The sequence below is a fragment of the Danio aesculapii genome, chromosome 19, assembly GCF_903798145.1.
Source record: "Danio aesculapii chromosome 19, fDanAes4.1, whole genome shotgun sequence".
Classification (NCBI taxonomy): domain Eukaryota; kingdom Metazoa; phylum Chordata; class Actinopteri; order Cypriniformes; family Danionidae; genus Danio; species Danio aesculapii.
Genome location: NC_079453.1, coordinates 10,934,577 through 10,956,879, shown reverse-complemented (window position 1 = coordinate 10,956,879; position 22,303 = coordinate 10,934,577). Strand labels below are relative to the sequence as shown.

At 35.5% G+C, this 22,303-nt stretch overlaps 1 protein-coding gene across 1 annotated transcript; it reads left to right on the top strand.

The window, feature by feature from the left end:
- The first annotated feature begins 9,551 nt into the window (after window positions 1-9,551).
- mrps21 (mitochondrial ribosomal protein S21) lies at window positions 9,552-12,242 on the top strand. The gene is made up of 2 exons (XM_056480066.1): window positions 9,552-9,661; window positions 11,891-12,242. The coding sequence occupies exons 1-2, from the start codon at window positions 9,579-9,581 to the stop codon at window positions 12,069-12,071; spliced, it is 264 nt and encodes an 87-aa protein (XP_056336041.1). The 5' UTR covers window positions 9,552-9,578; the 3' UTR covers window positions 12,072-12,242.
- Window positions 12,243-22,303: the final 10,061 nt, after the last annotated feature.

Here is a 22,303-nt window from a genome sequence, read left to right as displayed (position 1 = left end):
ACTGTAAAAAAATATCTTTAAGTTATCAATTTTTCTGTATTTTGTGATTCATGTTTTTATTTTATTTTATTTTTGAAAAGTTTGAGAAAGTGACTTTTATTAACCTTTTTAATAGTTTAAAGTGAAATATTGTCTGGGTTGGTGTTGTGTTTTACGATACAAAAACCTTGTAATAAACTGCCAGTTCATTTTCAGTCATTTAAGACTTATTTTTGTGTATATTATTTCTCTACATATTAATATATTATAAGATTGTAGGAGCTTTTCTCCAAAGCAACTTAAAGTAGGCTACATGTCTATAAGGAACACTTCACTTTAATGGAAATATGCTGGTTCAACAGTTGAGTTTTACCATTGTTAAATCCATTCAGTGTTTGGCGGGAGCAGTTTTAGCTTAGCTTAGCATAAATCATTAAATTCTGTTATGTTATTAATTGGCCGCCAATTAAGCCTAATTTCTGCATTTTAAGCCAAAAAATAGCTCTTAATAGGAAATAACTGTGACATGGCATTAAGGTTGTCTAAACATTGCCTTTAATGCAAACCATTATCAAGGCTAAAGTTGGTCCGACACAATATTTGAGCTAACTGTAAAAAACAATATCTTTAAATTAGCTTTTTTCTGTATTTTGTGATTAATGTTTTTATTTTATTTTACTTTTAACCTTGAAAAGTTTGAAAAAGTGCCTTTTATTAACATTTTTAATAGCTCAAAGTGATGTATCGTCTGTGTTGGTGTTGTATATTATGGTACAAAAACCTTAACCTAAATTTTCTCTCATTTTACAGACTTATTTCTCTATGTATTATTTCTCTATATATTAATATACTGTATTATATTTTAGGCACTTTTCCAAAGCAAATTAATGTGTACATACTTAAAAGGAACAATCCACTTTAAAGGAAATAAGCTAGAGTCAAACAGTTGAGTTTTACCATTGTTGAATCCACTCAGCCATTTGGTGGGAGCACTTTTAGCTTAGCTTAGCATAAATCATTAAATCGTATTAGACCATTAGCCTAAAAAATGTCAGAGTTTCGATAATTTTCCTATTTAAAGATTGAATTTACTTTAGATACATTGTGTACCTAGATCAACAAAAAAAGGGAAAAGTTGCAATAACATTAATATGTCTAGGAACTATACTCTCATTCTGACTGATAATTAAGAAACTTTGCTGCCATACCATAGCAATGATATTACGGAGTAAAAATTGTCTGCAGCTAAATAACTGGGCAGCAGTGCTGCAAAATATCATTGCGCCTGCTTCAGTCATGGAACAGCAGCAAAGTTTGTTGATAATTATACAGAAATGAGACAAGAACTCCTACCATTTCCACCTAAAATAGCCACTTTTCATTTTCAATATTTTCAAGATGCTAATGGTCTAATCTGATTCAATGATTTATGCTAAGCTAAGCTAAAAGTACTCTCACTAGACCTGAAATTCGACTGAATAGATTAAAAAAAGACAAAACTCAACTGTTTAACTGTAGGGCAGATCAAAATTAACCTATTCTTAAAAAACAAAAACAAGTGGGGTGTTACTTTAAATCAGGCTTCTTGCCTTGGGATCTCAATTCAAATATCTACAGTAAGCCATGTTTCAAAAAATTTTATGACTTATTTTATTTGTCTTGAAGGCTATAGTGAACTGGAAAGCATTCTGATGTGTTTTTGTCAAACAAGGAGCTTTTGTTTAAAAACTGAAATGGTGTTAAATGCAAGGAAACCACCATATTATTCGTATTCCTTTTTCTTATACAAACATGCCAACAAAGACATCTCATGCTGGGCTTTGTTAGTATTCAAGCACAACAGTCAGCCATTGTCAGTCAATCATATCACAGCTTCAAATCTCAGCTGTCTTCTGTTTCTTGCTGAGCGCTGCTGTCTGTGTCCTAACAAGACCCTCGATTTCCACTGAAGATTTAAACACATTTAAATCAAGTGTGACTTATTAAGATTAACAATATTTACATATAAAAATGGATAATGTAATTAAATAATGTTGTTTATGATAATGAAATAATAAAAAGTGTATAATTACATTTAGAAATAAATGAGAAACTGCTGTTAATTTCCTCACCCTCAGGGCATCTGAGATGTAGCTGGCTTTCTTTAACTGAACACTAAAGGAGATTTCTAGCTGAAGCTCTGGTCCTTCGTTAATCATAAAAGTCTACTGTCACTTTGAGAGTCAAAAATACACATAGAGGCAGGGGTGTAATTTCCACTGCAAACTTGTTGGATTTATTTATAATTAACATTTTGCTTCTGTCTATCTGCAATCGACAGGCCAATTACAAAATACTGATCCAATACTTGGTTGATGTCTTTGATCAACGTCCAGTACAATTGATTTGTTTTACATCTTCAAGTGCAGTGGTTAGTTCAAAACAAAAGTTTGACAGTGTACATTGTTTAACATTACATTTTATTCACATACAAAACATTAATGGTGAATATTTTTATTTATAAATTTATTACACAATTCATTCAAGTCTTCACAATAAGTCCTTATTACCAACAAATTAGGCTTATATTTTTCTTATACATACTTTTGTAGCCTACAATTCTTCTTGGCAGTATACCCTACGTTTATGTTTATATTCAGCTTATTTATTTTTACATCACCTAGTCCCTAAATGTAAACCAAACCACTACAAACCAAAGTTGCACTCTTGCTTATGGACAAAGAAACAACAAAATATTTGGCTTCTGATGATACATTGAGGTCTTGTTAAGTGAAACGGTCAGTCTATGCGTGTAACTGACATCATTTACAACAACACTGCCTTTAAACCACAGTCTCGGCAAATGGATCAGATACACTGATCTATCTGGAAAGTTCTCTACATAAGATCAGTGACCTGATATGGTTCCAGAGAGTCTTCTTGTATCATAATGACGTACATTGGCATAAGCTCACATGGGAAGTGATGCTGTCTGCTTACATTTTTTATATGGTACAGGTTGCATCCCGGTTAAGTTCAGATTGTCCATTTTACCCTTTCATGACATATATTCGATTGAAATGGATTCTGGAATGAGAAAAAATGTAGAGTGGAGCATGATTTCATTATTTTGGACCCAACTGTATCATTGGAAGAAGGAGGAATATTTGAATTGCCAGTGGAGGATTACTGTTCACCAGAATCACTGTCGGCATGCACCCGACAAGAATGAGGAGATACATTTTATACATGAAATCCTATCATATTGGTCGAACCACTGCCTCCCACTAAGGCAGTACAGAAACTACGCTAAAGGACTGATGGTCCTGCCTTAAAGGACTGATAATCCCACCTTAAAAGACTGATAGCACGTCCTAAAGGGCTAATAGTCTCATCCTAAAAGACTGATGATCTGAAACCTAAAAGACTGATGGCCTGGCCTAAAGGACTGATAGTTCCTCCCTAAAGGACTGATAGCCCCGCCCTAAAGGACTGATAGCCCCGCCCTAAAAGGACTGATAGCCCCGCCCTACAATGACTGATAACCCCACCCTAAAGCGCTGATAGTCCCGCCCTAAATGACTGATAGTCCCAAACTTAAAAGACTGGTGGGCTGTCCAAAAGGACGAATATCTCCACCCTAAAAGACAGATAGCCCCATCCTAAAGTACTGATAGCTCCACCCTAGAGGTCTAATAGTCTCGCCCTAAATGGCTGATAGTCACAAACTTAAAAGACTGGTGGTCCGTCCTAAAGTACTGATAGCTCCACCCTAAAGGACTGATAGCCCACCCTAAAAGGACTGATAACCCTGCCCTAAAGGACTGATATTCTCACCCTAAAGGACTGATAGTTCCTCCCTAAAGGACTGATAGCCCACCCTAAAAGGACTGATAACCCTGCCCTAAAGGACTGATATTCTCACCCTAAAGGACTGATAGTTCCTCCTTAAAGGACTGATAGTCCCGCCCTAAATCACTGATAGTCACAAACTTAAAAGACTGGTGGTCCGTCCTAAAATACTGATAGCTCCATCCAAAAGGACTGAAAGCCCGCCCTAAAAGGACTGATAACCATGCCCTAAAGGACTGATACCCCACCCTAAAGGACTGGTAGTCCGTCCTAAAGGACTGAAAGCCCACCCTAAAGGACTGGTAGTACGTCCTAAAGGACTGATAGCACACCCTAAAGGACTGATAGCCCGGCCTAAAAGGACTGATAACCCTACCCTAAAGGCCTGATAGCACACCCTGAAGGACTGATAGTCCCGCCCTAAAGGACTGATATTATCTCAAACCCAAAAGTCCCATCCTAACGGACTAATAACCCCACCCTAAAGGACTGAAAGTCCCGCCCTAAATGGCTGATAGCACACTCTAAAGAGCTGATAGTCCCATCCTAAAAGACTCATATTCCTGCCCTAAAGGACAGATAGCCCCACCCTAAGGCACTGATAGCATGCCCTTAAAGAACTGATAGTCCCATCCTAAAAGACTGACAACCAACTACTAACTACTTGACTACTAACTTTAGTCTGGAACTAAAAGGCTTCTTCTCTAAATTCTTCATGCTAACAGAAGACAGACTTGCTTTTCTTATTCACATTTGTCCTCATGAATTTTGTCACCAGGTCAGCATGCCCTTAATAAGAGGTAAGGTTAATACCTTATATATAAGGTATTATTATCATTAGTTGTCTTTAATCATCTCCATTCACTTTCTCCAAACAGACTCGTTCATTCTCTCGATCTCTCCCTTTGCTCTAATCTGCTTCGCTTCATCTCGTTTTGTTCCTTTTGAGCACGTCTCCACATTCCTCATACAAATGGCGTGAAAGAAGCGGCGAGGAGACGAGAAGCAAATGGAGCGTCTGAGTGGCCAAAAGGGAGCCAGGGAGGAGAGAAAGAATGAGGCCGAGCATGTAAACTGATACCACATCCTCTTCTCCAAATGCTCAGAGGTAATTACCAGCCGATTCCTGAGTTGCTCCCCACCCGTCTCTTTTCTCTCCCTTTACCCCCCGATTCAACCCCCCTACCAAGAACATTTCAACAAGTCTGGATAAGAAATGATATCCCTGGAAATGGAACAGAGGAAAAGCAGAATGGGAAAACGAGTGAGCGAGAGAGAAGAGAAGAAACTGTGTATTTTCAGCCAGAATGGAGAGAGTGGCAAAAGTTCAAGCTGTTTCCTTGCTCTCCCTTTGAATGCTTCCCCTAAAAGCACATCAGCAAGTCTTTCTTTGAAGGGGACGAGTCAATAAAGCTACTTGAATTTGAATGAGAAAACAATCCTGATCCCACACTCACCGACTACTGACCCCATTATCTAAGAGACGATGCAGAGCTCATGTATGAAAGTGAAAGGAGGAGGAATTTGTCAACATAAAAAGTCAATTATTAAAGTCTGTGATTTAAGTACCACTGAAAACCTAAGTGCATCTACTGAGTAGTAACTGATTACATGTAATCTGGATTGTGTTATCAGGCTTAAAGAACACATTTGGAAATAGGCTTGTTTTACAACTCACCTAGAGCTGAACAGTTGAGTTTTACAATTTTTTTAATCCATTCAGCCAGTCTCCGGATCTAGCAGGATCACTTTTAGCTTAGCTTAGCATAACTCATTGAAAATCATTGAAGAATTAATCTCTCATTGCAGTTTGGATCAGTATGATACAAAATATTCAAATCGATACTCAAGTTACTTTAAAAGTAATGTAAAATTAATCAAATAAATAGTTTTATTACACTATGTGAAAAGTGTCATCTAGGTATAGACTACGTTTTCTTAGTTCTCCACCCAGGACTGACCAAACCTTTCATAACATGACCTCCATGAAAACAAAGCAGGCAGCATCCCACATAGCAAAATTTCTCTGGCCCACAAAATCAGCTTTTGCTTGACCCACGTGCTGCATTGTACATGACTAGACCAAGTCTGGCTTCCAGACAAGGACCAAACAAGGACCATATCTGGGCCAAGTCTCAGCCAAGTTAATAAACTGGCCCGGAACTGGGCCAGGTATGTTGGTGTGTCATGACTGCAATGAATTTGATAAACGCATGAAGGATTGCGCTTTAGGTACACTTTGCGCATGCTTTTTCTCGAAGCGACATGATTGAATTTTTTTTTTACTCAAAAATAATTTAAATGTATTTTAAATGTGGGTCAAGATAGGCTAAACTTACATAGCCCACACTGACATTTTTACTATCTGGGCCAAACAATACATTTCCCATTTGGCCCAAGTCTTGTGTGCCGCCTTAAAGACGGTGCCACCTCTGCCAAACCTGGGGCCCACACACTATATAGCAGAGTCGGATGAATGCCTGCTGTGCCAGCTTTATGCCAAATCTGGGCCAGAATTCTTTGCTACCTGGGATATGTCTCAATCTATGCCCTTAAAGTAATATTCTGGGGCTATATCTTAACTTCTTCCTCAGAATATGGCTTATTTTAGAGTCTTTTCTTGTCCCCAGATTTTCAATGTAAATGTCTGTTTCTGTGAGGATTTACAGAAAGTTTTAGGATAAGAAATTCAATGCATCTCAAGTTCTCCTTATTCAATTTAAGTTGTTCATTCGCCTGCTTTTTAAACTGTTTTCTCAATGTAATGTAAAGAAAATAAACTAAATACAATTTAAATTGTTTCTTTCATCTAGCTTTGTCAATTTTTTTCTGTAGATTTCAATACTTAAATTAAAATTCTCCATAATTTTCCACTTTTTTCACTAGCACATGTAAATAAACTAAATTTCCCAGTTTTTCCTTCATTCATTGCTTCATTTCCTTCCTTCATTTTCCTTCATTCATTTATTCATCTTCTTTTCGGCTTAGTCCCTTTTATAAATCAGGGGGTCACCACCAGTGTTGCCAGATTGGGTGGTTTCCTGCCTAATTGTGCGGTTTTGATGTTTCTTTTTGCGGGTAAAAAATGACATTGGCGGGTAGTGAAAATTTGGGCAGTTTTGCAACGGCGTGCCCGCCAGCCCCGGTCTGCCCACATACACCTGTTTTGATCTCTCAAAGAGATGCCATAGACACCGTTCTTCGCAAACATATGCTTAGAACAGTGTAGAAACGCTTGTGATCTCCCTTCCCGACATGACATCTCCCCTCCCCCCCGCTTCTCAGCCTCAAGCAAGGTTATTCTACACTGAAAAAAAAATTATTCAAAGATGATTCCTTGGATTTACTCAATGTTTTTACGTTGAGTGGTTGTAAACAATTTATTTGGCCTGAATTTAAACAAACAAATTAAGTTGAACATTGCTCAATGTAATTTGTTTGTTTAAATTCAACAGAAATAAATTGTTTGCAACAGTTTTGCATGCAACACTTTTTTCAGTGTAATCTATTGATTGTTGGGCAGCGCTTTCTGGTTTTCAGCGGTTTTTCGACAGCTTTTGGGCTGGAAACAGTCAGCAACATCTGGCAACACTGGTCACCACAGTGGAATGAACCGCCAACTTATCCAACATATGTTTTATGCAGCGGATGCCCTTCCAGCTGCAACCCATCACTGGGAAACACTCATACACTCCCATTCACACACATACAGTACACTATGGACAATTTAGCTAACCCAATTCACCTATAGAGCATGTCTTTGGACTGTGGGAGAAATCGGAGCACCCAGTGAAAGCCACACGAACACTGGGAGAACATGCAAACTCGACACAGAAACGCCAACTGACCCAGCCAAGGCTTGAACCAGCGACCTTCTTGCTGTGAGGCGACAGCGCTACCCACTGCGCCACCGCGCCACCCGATATTACATATTAGATTTACATATTAATTGCATTGTCAATAGTTTATCAACTATTAAATATATTGTTATTAATGAAAAAAGTCTTCCTTTTCCAGTCAGGATTTCTATTAATTCAGTTAAATTTCTATTAATTCAGTTCAGTTCAGTTCTGTTAGTTCAGTTATTTAAGCTTTCCTATTCCTTCTGCAATGAATATGTTTGTTATTTTTGTACTTCATGTTTCATTTGAAAAGGTTCAGTAAAAACAATGGAAAATAAAAATAAGTATTGTGTCCATGATAACTATATGTAGAGTATTGTAACCTATTTGTATTACTCTTTCATTCTCAGCTCAACAAACTGACATTAATTATGGAAATATACATAGAGTAGACATTTTCACTGCTGAAACTTTACAGAGGGATATGTTCTTTACATAATATGCCAGAACACATACAACATTTCAGTCTACAGAACAATTGTGATTATTATTAGTATTTCTTTCTTTTTTTTCGGGCTATTCACAGTATTTTCTGAATTATGAGCGATACACATTTCTAAAATCCCCTTTGTAAAATCTTTCTGATAGAGTGTTGAGAAAAATTCAACATGAATTTTGAACAGGAGTGCTGACATTTTATCCTACCCATCATCAGATTATGCCACCAACACTGTATTTTAACGGTTCTGAGGTTGGGGTTGGGGATTAGGTAGGTTAGGTCGATATTACAGCCTTATATCACACTACTCTACATTAAAATTTACACTGGTAGCAAAATCTGAAAGGTAACATATTGCGTCGTCAAAATCTGTTAACAACTTTTTGAATGGGAGGTACAAGGTAGGACAGAACACAGGACCATTTTCTGGTTTGAAATGTATGAAGATATTTCATCCAATGGTGCCTCATATCATGTATATTTAAGCAAACCGCTTTAGAAAACGTATAAAACAAAAGCAATGTTTGGTATTTTTTGTTTAAATAAACAGAAATGATGAAGATCTCATGATGACTATTTGTTATTTTGTTTTACTGTATTAATTTTAAATTCATTTTGTAAGGTCTGGCCTTACAAATATCAAGATTTACATCAAAAATTGCTGTTGACCTCTTACGTACTATCAATCTCACTGATTAGAGGGTTGGCTCCTTATATTAGTGCTGTTTAATTCTACCTTCTTAGATCAGGAGTGCCCAAACTTTTTTTTATAAAGGGCCAAAAACCAAACTTGATTGAAGCTAGTGGGCCAGAGGTAAATATAGTTGCCATTGTTAATTTATTTAATCATATTAAAAAATAACAGCATTTTTTCCATTAAATAATGAACTTATTACAGTAAAAACAAATACAACTTCATTTATAACAGAATTACACTAGATTTTGACTTGATTTGCTTATCGGTGTCTTCTGCAAAGTCCTCTATCTGTCGAGTCACAATAAGTATAGGACATTTTAAAAATCGGATTCATTTAGTTTGCTTTTTTTGTAGCTCAGCAATAAAACAAATAAAAAAGGTTACGTCAAATTAAAAACGACGATCTGTTTTAAAGGCATTCACCCGCAACCCTCTCCATCCTTCTCACTCTTTTCTGAATGAAGAGAAGATGGTGGGCCAAATTAAAGGTTACAATGGGTCAAATTTGGCCCGTGGGCCCTAGTTTCAGCATCTCTGCCTTAAGTTAATCAACACGGGAATTTACGGGAATCAATTCACCATGAATTTACAAAGTAACAAAGAATCACAATCCCTTATTTTATAAATCTATTTGGCGCCACCTAGAGTACCCCGCGCTTACGTCTGGAACTGTCCTACTCAACAGTTCGCAATTCCACTCGAGCACATTTGACGGAAACACCGACCCAACATGGCGAACCACCTTCGCTTCGTCGCTCGGACTGTCATGGTCCAAAACGGCAATGTCGACGCTGCTTACGGAGCTTTGAGCAGGTACTAATCAGATGTCTAGAGACTGTGAGGTCTCTATATAAGAAATGCCGTTTTAAATCCTTTTGTCACGCAATATAATAATTGATTTGACATCAGTGATGTACAGCCGCTACTCATGCTCTGTTCTCAGGAGGTCATGCAACACTATATTTTAAGAGAAACAAAAATAATTTCCTTGTACTAATTAGGAACTTTATGAAATATTTTTTAGTGATACAACGCGTGACATGTCAGTGGTTAATATGTTAACTGTAATAGTTATTACCTGGTGAGTTTTATGTTGCATGCTGTTAAATTATAAATATCCTAATATTAGTTTTTATTAAGTTATTTATGACTTTATATCATATCATATGACAATTCATCATAATATATATATAATGTATTAGTATATATTTTATTACGTTTTTTTCAGTTTTATTTTACGTTCATTTTAATTTTTAATATATAATATAAGCCTTTTTAACAGATCATATCTAGTGACTTTTTTATTTGTCATATAGTTAAAGATTTTCTTTCTGTTAAGCTGAAAGTTGACCCCCTAGCCTTTTTCATTTATTTTATTATATTTAGTTATTTATACAGTATTATACATTTATAGTTATTTATACATTATACAGGGTGAAAATCTTTGAAAAACTTTGAAAATCTGTATTTAATCAAAGAAACATGATGGAACCTTGGGTAATTAATCAACGTGAGGAGTACTTAAAGTTTTTTTTCAGTAGAAAACAAGTTCATCGATGTTCAATATGACTCCTACAGACACTCGAGTGATATCAACCCGATACTCAAACTTGTTCCACATTTTCTGTAGCATTTCGGGCATAACAGTTTAGATAGCTGCAGTTATTCCTTCTTTCAGTTCTTCAAAGTTAGCTGGTAGAGTTGGTCGAAACACCATATCTTTAACGTACCTCCATAGGAAAAAAAATCACAGAGGGTGAGATCAGCGCTTCTTAGAGGCCAGTGATGAAATGCTTCGTCACAAGTTGCCTAGTGGCCGATCCATTGCTTTGGGTACCTTTCATTCAAATAGGCACGGACAGATAAGTACCAATGGGGTGGTGCCCCATCCTGCCGGAATATAAATCGACATGCTGCTGCTTTCTTTTTCGAGTTGAGGGAACAGCCAATTCTGCAACATTTCCAGATAGGTTTGCCCAGTTAAAGCTGCACATTCGAATGAGCAACCAAATGAAACGTCTGAGCTTCCTTCAGAAAGAGCTTAGCTTTCCTTTTCTTATTTGCAGAGTTCTCAATTTTCCAAGTTGTGGTATTCTTTTTGAAGCACCCTGTACATTGTTTATGTATTTTATGTAGTTATTATTTATGTATATCATTTGTTCCTCATTTTCACCTGTTCATTCTTGTAATGCCAAGCTATTGTACATTACTATTTGTTCAATTTTAAATAAATACAGAAAAAAAGAAATGGCTTAAGTGATAAAGACGATAGTTTCAATAGAGGGTGCTGTTGAGCAAGTTGTAGTCTCACACCCAACATTGATTCCATTAAAGCTCTAGCAATGTTTTAAAACAAATCCCTTGTTTCCATCCAAAACAATAAACATTTACAAACTATAATAAATGTGGGGTTTCACATAATTCAATCATGTTGTCCCAACACAAATCAATTAAGTTAACTTATCAAATTTAAGTGGATCCAACATAAAACAATTAAGTTGTCCCAAAAAATTGTATTTCGGCTCATTCTAAATAAGTAGTTTGAACAAGCGGCAAATATATATATATATATATATATATATATATATATATATATATATATATATATATATATATATATAAATATATATATATATATATATATATATATATATATATATATATATATATATATATATATATAAATATATATATATATATATATATATATATATATATATATATATATATATATATATATATATATATAAATATATATAAATATATATATATATATATATATATATATATATATATATATATATATATATATATATATATATATAAATATATATAAATATATATATATATATATATATATATATATATATATATATATATATATATATATATATATATATAAATATATATATAAATATATATATATATATATATATATATATATATATATATATATATATATATATATATATTTATTTAAAGTGCAGAGATTGCAGTCGACTCATCTCGTCATGCTCTTTTTTTCTCTTCATTTGCCTTCAGAGTTCTGTCCACTGATGGAATCATTGAATCCGTGAAGCGCAGGAGATATTTCGAGAAGCCCTGTCGCAAGCAAATCAGAAAGAACCACGAGAACTGTAAGAGAATCTACAACACTGAGATGTCCCGCAAGATTGCTTTCATAGCAAAGGCACAAAGAGAAGATCCGTGGCTTGGCTGTTAAGGTGAAATAAACTGACTGTTGATGTTGAAACATGGAGGAGTCATACGCCAAGATCTGCTTGCGAACATGAACATTTGACCCATTTTCAATTTGGATGTTAAAATATTGTTGATTGAACATGTTGACTGCAAATTGTTGTGAATTGTTAATAATAAATAGCTGAAGAACGTTGTTTTTGTTGAAGATTAATTACAATTAATGTGTTTTATTGGATATAGGAATTACAGGGTTCATGGAGTTTGTGGAGTATCATGGAATTTTAAAAGGTCTAATCCAGACATTGAAAGTCAGGGAGGTTTTTGTCCAAATCAAGGAATAATATCAGGTATTTTTGTGTCACTTCAGAATTAACTTTTTTTGTCTACAGAGATACATACTTTAGTGGTTTTTTTTCATTGCTATTTTATTCCTTTCCCACTTTTTAAACCTCAATCAAATGCAGTGACCAGGCTGTACCTGTAATACAGCCTAATATGCTAAAATTAAGTGTGGTTTTCCTTGTTTTTATAGAAAAAACTCTCTTCGTTTTGTCATTATTTCTTAAAACAAGCCAAAGGTTTTGCTTGTCTAGAAAATGCTTTTTGATTTTAAGAATTTTTAGATATTTGGACTAGAAACAAGACAAAAATTCTAAGTAAGAAAAGCTTTTTTGCAGTGTGCTAAATAATAATTGATGGATGACTTTAATTTATCGAAATAAACCAAACTTAAAGTCTTTTCAACAATAGTCTTTGAAAAATCATGTTAAAATGTCCAACTTTAGCAATTAATACAATGAACGTAGCCTTGTTCAAATAGGTTTTTCTGAATGTGCGTTGCAATAATGTCACATGACGCATCTAAAGCGGGTCACACACCTGAGGAAATGCACAGTGCCGTATTTATCACAACTCAATATATCGTACATCGGATGAGCACTTTCTGTACAGAAATATGTTATTTGATCGATAACAATGCCGATCACACTGAAGGTTGACATGCTGAAGGTATTTGAACATGCATTAAAACATTTGTCACAGCTGTCCAAAATTAAAAAGGCAATTAAAAAAAAAATGACAAGTTCCTTTAAATTTAGCACCATGTATGTGATTTTTGCACTAAATTAAGTGGTCAGGATCCCAGAATACACTCAAAATATGATGTTTGCTGTGGGCATGGGCCGGTATAAAATTCTGACGGTATGATAACCTGGGATAAAAATATCACGGTTTCACTGTTTCACGGTATTGTGGTTATTTTTAAATGTCTGGGTAAAAAACAAACAAACAAAAAAACTCCAGTTTGAACACAATATATTTTATTTTATGAAAGATTTAAAATATTTTGCAGCAGTAAACATGTCAGGCTAAATAAGTCAATTGAATCATTGACTTCTGCTGTCTTCATTTTTTTCCAAAACACGGATTTCTTTACAATTTAAAACAGCATCTTTGGATATCTTTGCTGCTGGAGATACTGTTGTCCTAAAAAAAAACAACAAAAAAAAGTAAAAAATAAAATCGTACCTTAGGAACGGTATTATTACAGAAAATGTTGGTGATTTTTTTCATTTTTCATCATGTACTGGAAGGACTGCTCAACACAACACCTGACTGTTATTATAGATCATTTATCAAAAATCTGTTTTATTTTCAGCTTTTTAGTCTGACTAGGTTTACATGAATTGGTGGTCCAATTATCTGCTTTAATCTGATTAAGACAATAATATGATAGTGTTTACATGAGTTGCTTTTTGAACGTTCCTTTCATGATCCCATTTTGCTTGTTATAGCACATAATTCAATTAACATCATTGCGTCACTGCGCTATCCACATTTCCTCAGCTTCATGCAATTTCGGATGTTTCATTCTTAATTTGTCGACTGTAACTGCAGTTTTGGCACTTTCATTTAGGAACGTTTCATGCATGCCCCCATGACAAATGAGATATTAGATTTGAGTATGAACTGCTGGAGGAGTGCTGTTTTAATGGAATTTGAGACGACAGACCGTATGGGGAAAACCCTTCGCATTTTGCGATGCAGGTGTCTGTGGTCCATTAACAAACAAACAAACAAAGCAAAACAAAACAAACAGCAAGTCTCTCATATAATAAATCTACTAAAAGGCAGCAAATATTACTGTACAAACTGCATTGTACATAAATCAGATGAACATTTTCACATTAGTCAATAATATTACTGTAATTTTAAAACTGAATAAATCATCACCTTGGAATTATATTATATAAGGAATTATATAATACCTATCTGCGTTCTGAATGATTTTTAGATATTGAGCTTCAAATTTTTTGCATTCCATAGCAAACAGTATGTGTGTAACATTTGTTTTTTAAATAAAAAGTCTTAAAATGTAAACAACTTATAAAAAAATCATCCCATATTGTAAATAAGTTGACATTTAATAAGAATATGTCAGTAACTGTATTTTGACAATGTCAGATAGAACCTTATAATTCTAAGGTGACGAAATATAGATTTACACACATTTACTCAAGTAAATAAACACAATTAATGATGGGCTAAAAATCTGCGGAAAATCTGTGAAATTTTGCGTGTGCAGATTCTATGTGGGCCTACTAATGAGTAAGCACTAGTATATATTTATAAAGCACTAATATCTAAAGGATAGGCACTTGTATCCAATGAAAAAGTAGTACTTAATGGAAAAGATACTAGTATCTAAAAATAAGCACTAGTAATATGAAAACAGATACTAGTACGGGTTATAGATTAAATGTTAAAACGGCTTGCCATTCTTAGTAGTTGTTGAGAATAGTGTCGAACAGCCGTGTGTGTATAAAGACTATCCTGACGCAAAATGCACTGAAAATCCTACAATCCTAGTCTGATTGCGGTGTTTACATGTCTGTACTGCACTTCAATAATGCGCCTAATATATGCATACTCCTCATGTCTTAATTCCATTTCTCAAAAATCACTGTTTACGGGGTGGCCTCTTAATCAGAGTATTGTTTTAATCGTATAAAAAAGCAGATTAACGGAGTGCAAGTAAACACACTTGTAGAAAAACAAGGAATTTTACAATTGGTTTAGAGGGGGAAGCCTGGAATTAGTTTACTTTCTAAACCTTTCAGAGGCTGCACATTATGCAATTGTTAAACTACTTCAAACTGAGTTTTAATACATTCAAAGCAGGCATGAAGTGGGAGCAGATTAGGCTTAGTCACATATTAATCTTATCTTTTTCTCAATGTTAGCATTTTGGAAATGCAGAAGTGGAATATCTTATCCGGAGCAATATGAGACTTGTTTATCAGTGATAAATGAATGAAGCCCATTCACTCATTTGGTCTGTCTACATTTTGAAAGACTTATGCAATATTAGAGCACTGTTGATGGTGGAGTGGAGTAATCTGTGGCTTTTAAAGAGAGACTACACTAGACTTAGTCAAACATAAACTTTGTAGCACATGACTAACAGGGCCTTGAGCAAACAGCAGTGAAATGAAGCAGACCCGCTCTGACTGGTTATTCACTAACAAGCTGGAAGTCCATTTAAATGCTAATAGTTAAAACGTGCAACTATGGGTCCAAACCTGGTGGCTTCCCTGCATCCTATATGAATTCTTCCACCAGGAATAATGGGTTATATGGATGGATGTTCAAAGGGTAAATTTGATTTAGTTTCCATTTTCATTTATGAAATGTTATGCACCACAAACTTCCCTTTTCTAAAAGAGGTAGTGTTGTTGTTGTGTCTGTATGTGTGTGAGTGCGCTTATAGAGCTGTTTTACTCAAGATGCATTTAAAGGAGCTACTAAGGATTAGCTTAATAAATGTCCATCGAGAGTGGCACTGTGGCTCAGTGGTTAGCATTGTCGCTCTTACAGCCAAAAGGTCACTGGTTTGAGTCCCGGCTGGGCCGGTTGGCATTTACACTCACCGGCCACATTATATACCTTACTAGTATCAGGTTGGCATGTTATCCTGCTGGAAGTAGCCATCAGAAGATGGGTACACTGTGGTCATAAAGGGTTGGACATTGTCACAACAATACTCAGGTAGGCTGTGATGTTGACATGATGCTCAATTAGTACTAATAGGCCCAAAGTTTGCCAAAAAAATATCCCCAACACCATTACAGCACCACTAGCCTGAACCATTGATACAAGGCAGGATGGATCCATGCTTTCATAATGTTGAAGCCATATTCTGACCCTACCATCCGAATGTCGGCAGAAATCGAGACTCATCAGACCAGGCAACGTTTTTCCAATCTTCTATTGTCCAATTTTGGTGAGCCTATGCGAATTGTAGCCTCAGTTTCCTGTTCTTAGCTGACAGGAGTGACACCCGGTGTGGTCTTCTGCTGCTGTAGCCCATCTGCCTCAAGGTTGGACGTGTTCAGAGATGCTCTTCTGCATACCTGGGTTGTAACGAGTGGTTATTTGAGTTGTACTGGTTATTTGGTTATACTGCTGCTTTTCTATCAGCATCAACAAGGCATTTGTACCCACAGAACTGCCGCTCACTGGATATTTTGTCTTTTTTGGACCATTCTCTGTAAACCCTAGAAATGGTTGTGTATGAAAATCCTATTAGATCAGTGCTTTCTGAAAGACTCAGACCAGCCTGTCTGACACCAACAACCATGCCATGTTCAAAGTCACTTAAATCACCTTTCTTCCACATTCTGATGATCGGTTTGAACTGCAGCAGATCATCATGACCATGTCTGCCTAAATGCTGAGTTGCTGCCATGTGATTGTCTGATTAGAAATTTGCGTTAATGAGCAGTTGGACAGGTGTACCTAATAAAGTGGCCGGTGAGTGTATTTGAATGGTTTGAGTTTTCAGTGAATAAACATTTAACACATCGATCGAGGGGTAGACATTTCTCAGATTTGAGGAAAATAATATCTTCATGTTTGTTCTGAAGGTGAACAAAAGACTCGGAAAGGGCTGGAAAGACACAAGGGTGAGTAAATGATGACCATTTTGATTTTAGGGTGTACTAAATCTTTTTAAAAATGGGTAAATTTGTTTTTCTAATGAAAGATCTATCATGTAAAATGCTTATCTGTAAGTATATTTTGTACTAATTTATTTTTAAGCAAATCTTTCCTTATTTCTTGCAATTCTTCAGCCTGTGAAAACACATTTCAGTCACATTTCCAGTCAGTCAGACTCAGAAAAGCTGAACAGTGCAGTATTTGTGAACTGAAAGGATCTCTACAGTGGTATTTTGACTGAGCTCAAGGTCTCAGATATGTGTGTCATGTGGGGGAGGGGGATGGGTCTCTCTCCTGAGGGTAATTAAGCTCAATGTATAGCTAAGGATGAATGGGGCCTCACCCGTAATAACCAACTGAAGTGTTGTGTTTTTCCTGAACTTTCCGTAAGTTTAACTAGTGCCACTTCAGCTTCTGGAGCTGAACAATGTCATTCACAATAGCTATTTATTCCCTCCGGAGTCTTTTATTTAGAGTCGGAATTTAAATTATTTCCTATTTTTAAACATAGTTATTGTGCCAAAGGGCTCTGTTTGTTTTATTGGTATAACTGTGCATGTTGAACAATGCACAGAAATGATGTTGGACTGTGTAGTCATGTGACTTTGTGCCTTAGGATTCACAATATTCATTCTTTACATGTATGTAAAGCGGGGGTTGGGCAGCTGGGTACAGAGTTCATATAGCTCAGGATGGGGCCTCTCCTGCATGCAAACATACTAGTGAAATACAAAAACAAGTTTTACGAATGCTGTAATATATGCTTTATTATTATAAATCTTTAATGGAGAAAATGATAAATGATCAAACCTTTTATTTCCACAATAATAACAATAATGAAATTATATTAATTAAAAAACTATAATCATATTATTTACGTATTATTAAATTACGAATTTAGGTTAAATAAATATTAAATAATTAGGCTATTTGTGTAAATAAATATTCAATGTAATACTAATATCTATTAATATTAGTGCTGTGCAAAAAGCAGTCACAATTTATTGTATCCAAACTAAAATTTTTTTAGACATGTGAATATATAAATACGCGCATGCATATATTTCAGAAAAAATATATAAAAAATATATAAATATATCTAAATATAAATATTTATATATAAAATGATACAAATTATATATAAATTTATCTATAAATATCTATGTAACAAAATTGATTTTTATAGTTTTGTTTCTATATATGTGTGTATGTGTATCACATATACATAATAAATATATATAATACACTCACTTTTATGTCAAAACAAACTTTTATTTTGTATGCAATTATCATTAATTCATTTTCTTTTCGGCTTAGTCCCTTTATTAATCTGGGGTCGCCACAGCGGAATGAACCGCCAACTCATCCAGCACGTTTTTACAAAGCGGATGCCATTCCAGCCGCAACCCATCACTGGGAAACAACCATACACACTCATACACTATGGACAATTTAGCCTACCCAATTCACATGTACCGCATGTCTTTGGACTGTGGGGGAAACCCACGCGAACGCAGGGAGAACATGCAAACTCCGCACAGAAATGCCAACGGACAATTTAATTTATCAGGTATAATCTTTGCCACTACTATATACAACCCCAACAAGATGGGACAGTGTGGAAAACGCAAATGAAAATAGAAAGTAGTGATTTCCAAATTAACTTTGACTTGTATTTCATTGCAGGCAATATGAACACAAAATATTGTTGTTTTGTCTGGTCAACTTCATTTCATATGTAAATACACATCCTTTCCTGTCATTCAGACTTGCAATACATTCCGAAAAAGTTGGGAAAGGAGCAATATAGGGCTAGTAATCAGGTAAATCCACAAATGCCAGTGAAAACTGTACTGTGCCAAAAGGAAGCCCTATGTTAACAGTGTCCAGAAGCTCCGTTGACTTCTCTGAGGCATTTGGGATGGACCATCACACAGTGGAAACAAGTACTGTGGTGATAGATGAATCAGTATTTTAGGTATTTTTTGGGAGAAATGCCTTATTCTCCAGATCAAAGAAGAAAAGAATCATCCAGACTGTTACCAGCAGCAGGTTCAAAAGCCAGGGTCTGTCATGGTATGGGGGTTGTGTCAGTGCCCTTGGCAAAGATAACTTGCACTTCTGAGATGGCACCATTAGTGCTGAAAAGTATAGACTTCGAAGCACAATATGCTGCCTTCTTTTCCAGGGATGCCCAAGCATATTTCAACAAGACAATGCAAAACCACATTCAGCACACATTACAAAGTCCTGGCTGCGGAGGAAGAAGATACAGGTAATTGACTGGCCTGCCTGCAGTCCCGACCTGTCTCCTATAAAGAATGTGTGGCGCGTTTTGAAAACCCTGTACTGTTGGCCACCTTAAGACTTGTTTGCAGGAAGAATGGGACAAAATTACACCTGAAACACTTCATCACTTGGGTGTCTTCAGTCCCTAAACGTCTTTTAAGTGTTGTGAAAAGGAATGGCAAAATTATAAAGTGGTAAATCCTTCACTGTTGCAACTTTTTTTGAAATGTGTTGCAAGAACCAAAATTGAAATATGTATTTATTTAGAGATAAAAATAATGGGGGACACATTAAATAATGTTTGTTGTATTGTCTAAAATGAAATACAAGTGAAAGTAAATTTAGAAATCACTACTTTCTATTTTATTTGTGTTTTCATACTGTCCCATGATGTGTTGTATATTTATTTCGATTTTAACCAAAATCATCTTAATTATTAAATTAGTAAATCCTTCAATTATATTAAAATTAAATTATAAAAATACAATTCTAAATATGATTAAAATTTAATAGTAAATTACACTGGTCAATATCAGAAAAAAGAATTAGGGGAAAAAACTTGATCAAGAAGTTTGTCCCATATCAGGTTTCCATCTTGTTGTCCTTGGTTTTGTTTTAGCACCAATACATGGCAATGCTCACAGTCAGAACAAGGGCAAGCTGATCTTGAGAATGTAGAGCATGGTTAACAACATGTGACCTATATATTCTGCTGTGTATGTCGACTCTTGACCTGCAAGTGGGCAACAAAGTTCAAGTATGTGACCTTCAATAGCTGACACAGTTTAAAGATTGACCAAACAGGTTTGTGAGGGTGAGATGTCAAACCATTATTGCGTAGATGCTATTTAAAGGGACAGTTCACCCTAAAATAAAAACATCCTCACCATTTACAACCACTTGAGTCTGGGTAAACGATGATAATTTTATTTATAGGTCAACGGTCACCCAAATTAATGAATTTATATCTTCCGTTGAACACAAAGATAAGATATTCTGAAGAATGTTGGAAAAAACAGACATTGACATACATAATAACAACAAAACACTATGGAAGTCAATGGCTGTATTTTTTTTTAATCAATCTTCAGAAATCTCATGGCAATTTGTAACTTTTTGATTTAGTGGCTAATTTGTACGACGTCATTTGCATAATTTGGTACGATTTGCTTATGACAATTTCCCAAATGACGGTTGGGTTCAGGGGTTTCGTTGGGTGCTACGCCTCCTTTTTTAAGAACGTACATTTTTGTTCGACTTAAACTCATATGAATGAATGAATATGAATGTATGAATTCATATGAATTAACCACTAAACTGACAAATCGTAAAATAGTTATGTTTCCTTGTGAGATCAGGCTGGAATATCTTTGTGTTCAACAGAAAAAAAAACTCAAACTGGTTTAATGACAGAATAAATGATGACAGAATGTTTATTTTTGGGTGAACTATCCCTTTAAGAGGCACTTCATCCCCAACTGAAACTGAAAAGTTAAAGAGACTGTCCACTTTTTGTTGTGTCTGGCGGGAGCAATTTTAGCTTAGCTTAGCATAGATCATTGAATCAGATTAGACCATTAGCATCCCACTCAAAAATGATTAAAGTTTCAATATTTTTCCCATTTAAAGTCTTCTGTAGTTACATCATGTAGACCAACAGAAAACCAACAGCAACTATATTCTCATTGCTGCATAATAATCAAGGAGCTTTGCTGCCATACCATGGCTGAAGCAGGTGCATTAATATTACAGAGTGCTTGAAAATAGTCCCCAGCTAGGTAACTCCATAGTGACCAGCACTATACGCTTGCTGCCGCTATGGTGTACGCCGGTGTAACTACAGAAGAGTCAAGCTTTAAATGGGTGGTATTTTTAAAGCTTGGTTGTGTTTATAAGATGCAAATCAATGTGTGCTCATGCTTAATTTATAAAAAATCATGTTATTTTTTAATATATCTTACTTTGATTATAACAGCTACGCAGCTAACATGATAATGACTGTCATATTTCCGAGCTCCTCTGAAAGGCCTGACCTCAAGAGGCTCTGATTGGTCAGTTAACATACTGTGCTGTGATTCGCAGATCGGCTACACGTCACCATCACACCCCTACAAGCATGCGCATTTGCACTGTGTTAATACTGTCAGTCAGAGTACCTGCTAGCCTTATCAGTTTGAGCCTGAATCAGAGAGAAAATGACACAGAGGACACAGCTGAAACTCACGCCTGCTCTCTAAAATAAAATCTGACAAGTGAGTTTCACATATATTCAGAATAAGCATGTGTAAGTAATATGAAACATTCTCATATCTTTAGCGTGTTTATTATTTGAGATCTAGAACGCACAGAAAGCGTCCGCATACAGAGACACTGCAGCGCTGGTGAAGATTGTGGGTGTTTACAGCGGTTTGACGGACAAATATGAATTTGTAGCTAAATTGTTTACGGTGCCAAACAGCATTTCCGGTTGTTTACATTCTTGTTTACGTCCTTGCTCAACGTACTGTTAATGCTAAACTATGCACGTAATAGATAAATTTTAACAAATAAAAACACTTACAGGTTGTGGCTCACAATTTACAGCTTCGTCTATTATGTTTGGAGCTGCTCCTTTAAGGAGTTTTAACCGTATCCAGCACTTAACTTGGAGATATTCTTGAAGCTGTCCTTTGTCAAATGCTAACTATATATTTTTTATAATTTTCTGGAAAGTAATTAAAATTTAACTGTAAACACTTCTCTCTTTGTTTCATGTCCTTTGGACGCCCAAATACAGAAACAGAACAAGCTCTGTGGAAATAGCAGGGTTTGGAAGGCATTTTAGCTTTCTCTGCTACAACATTACAGCGCCTCTGGCCACACCTCGTTACTGCGCGGAGTGTATGCGCGTGGTCAATGCGGGTAACCTGATCTCACTAGCCCGGATATATTTTTTTGTAGTCCCCAAACTTTGTTTGCTGTGGTCTT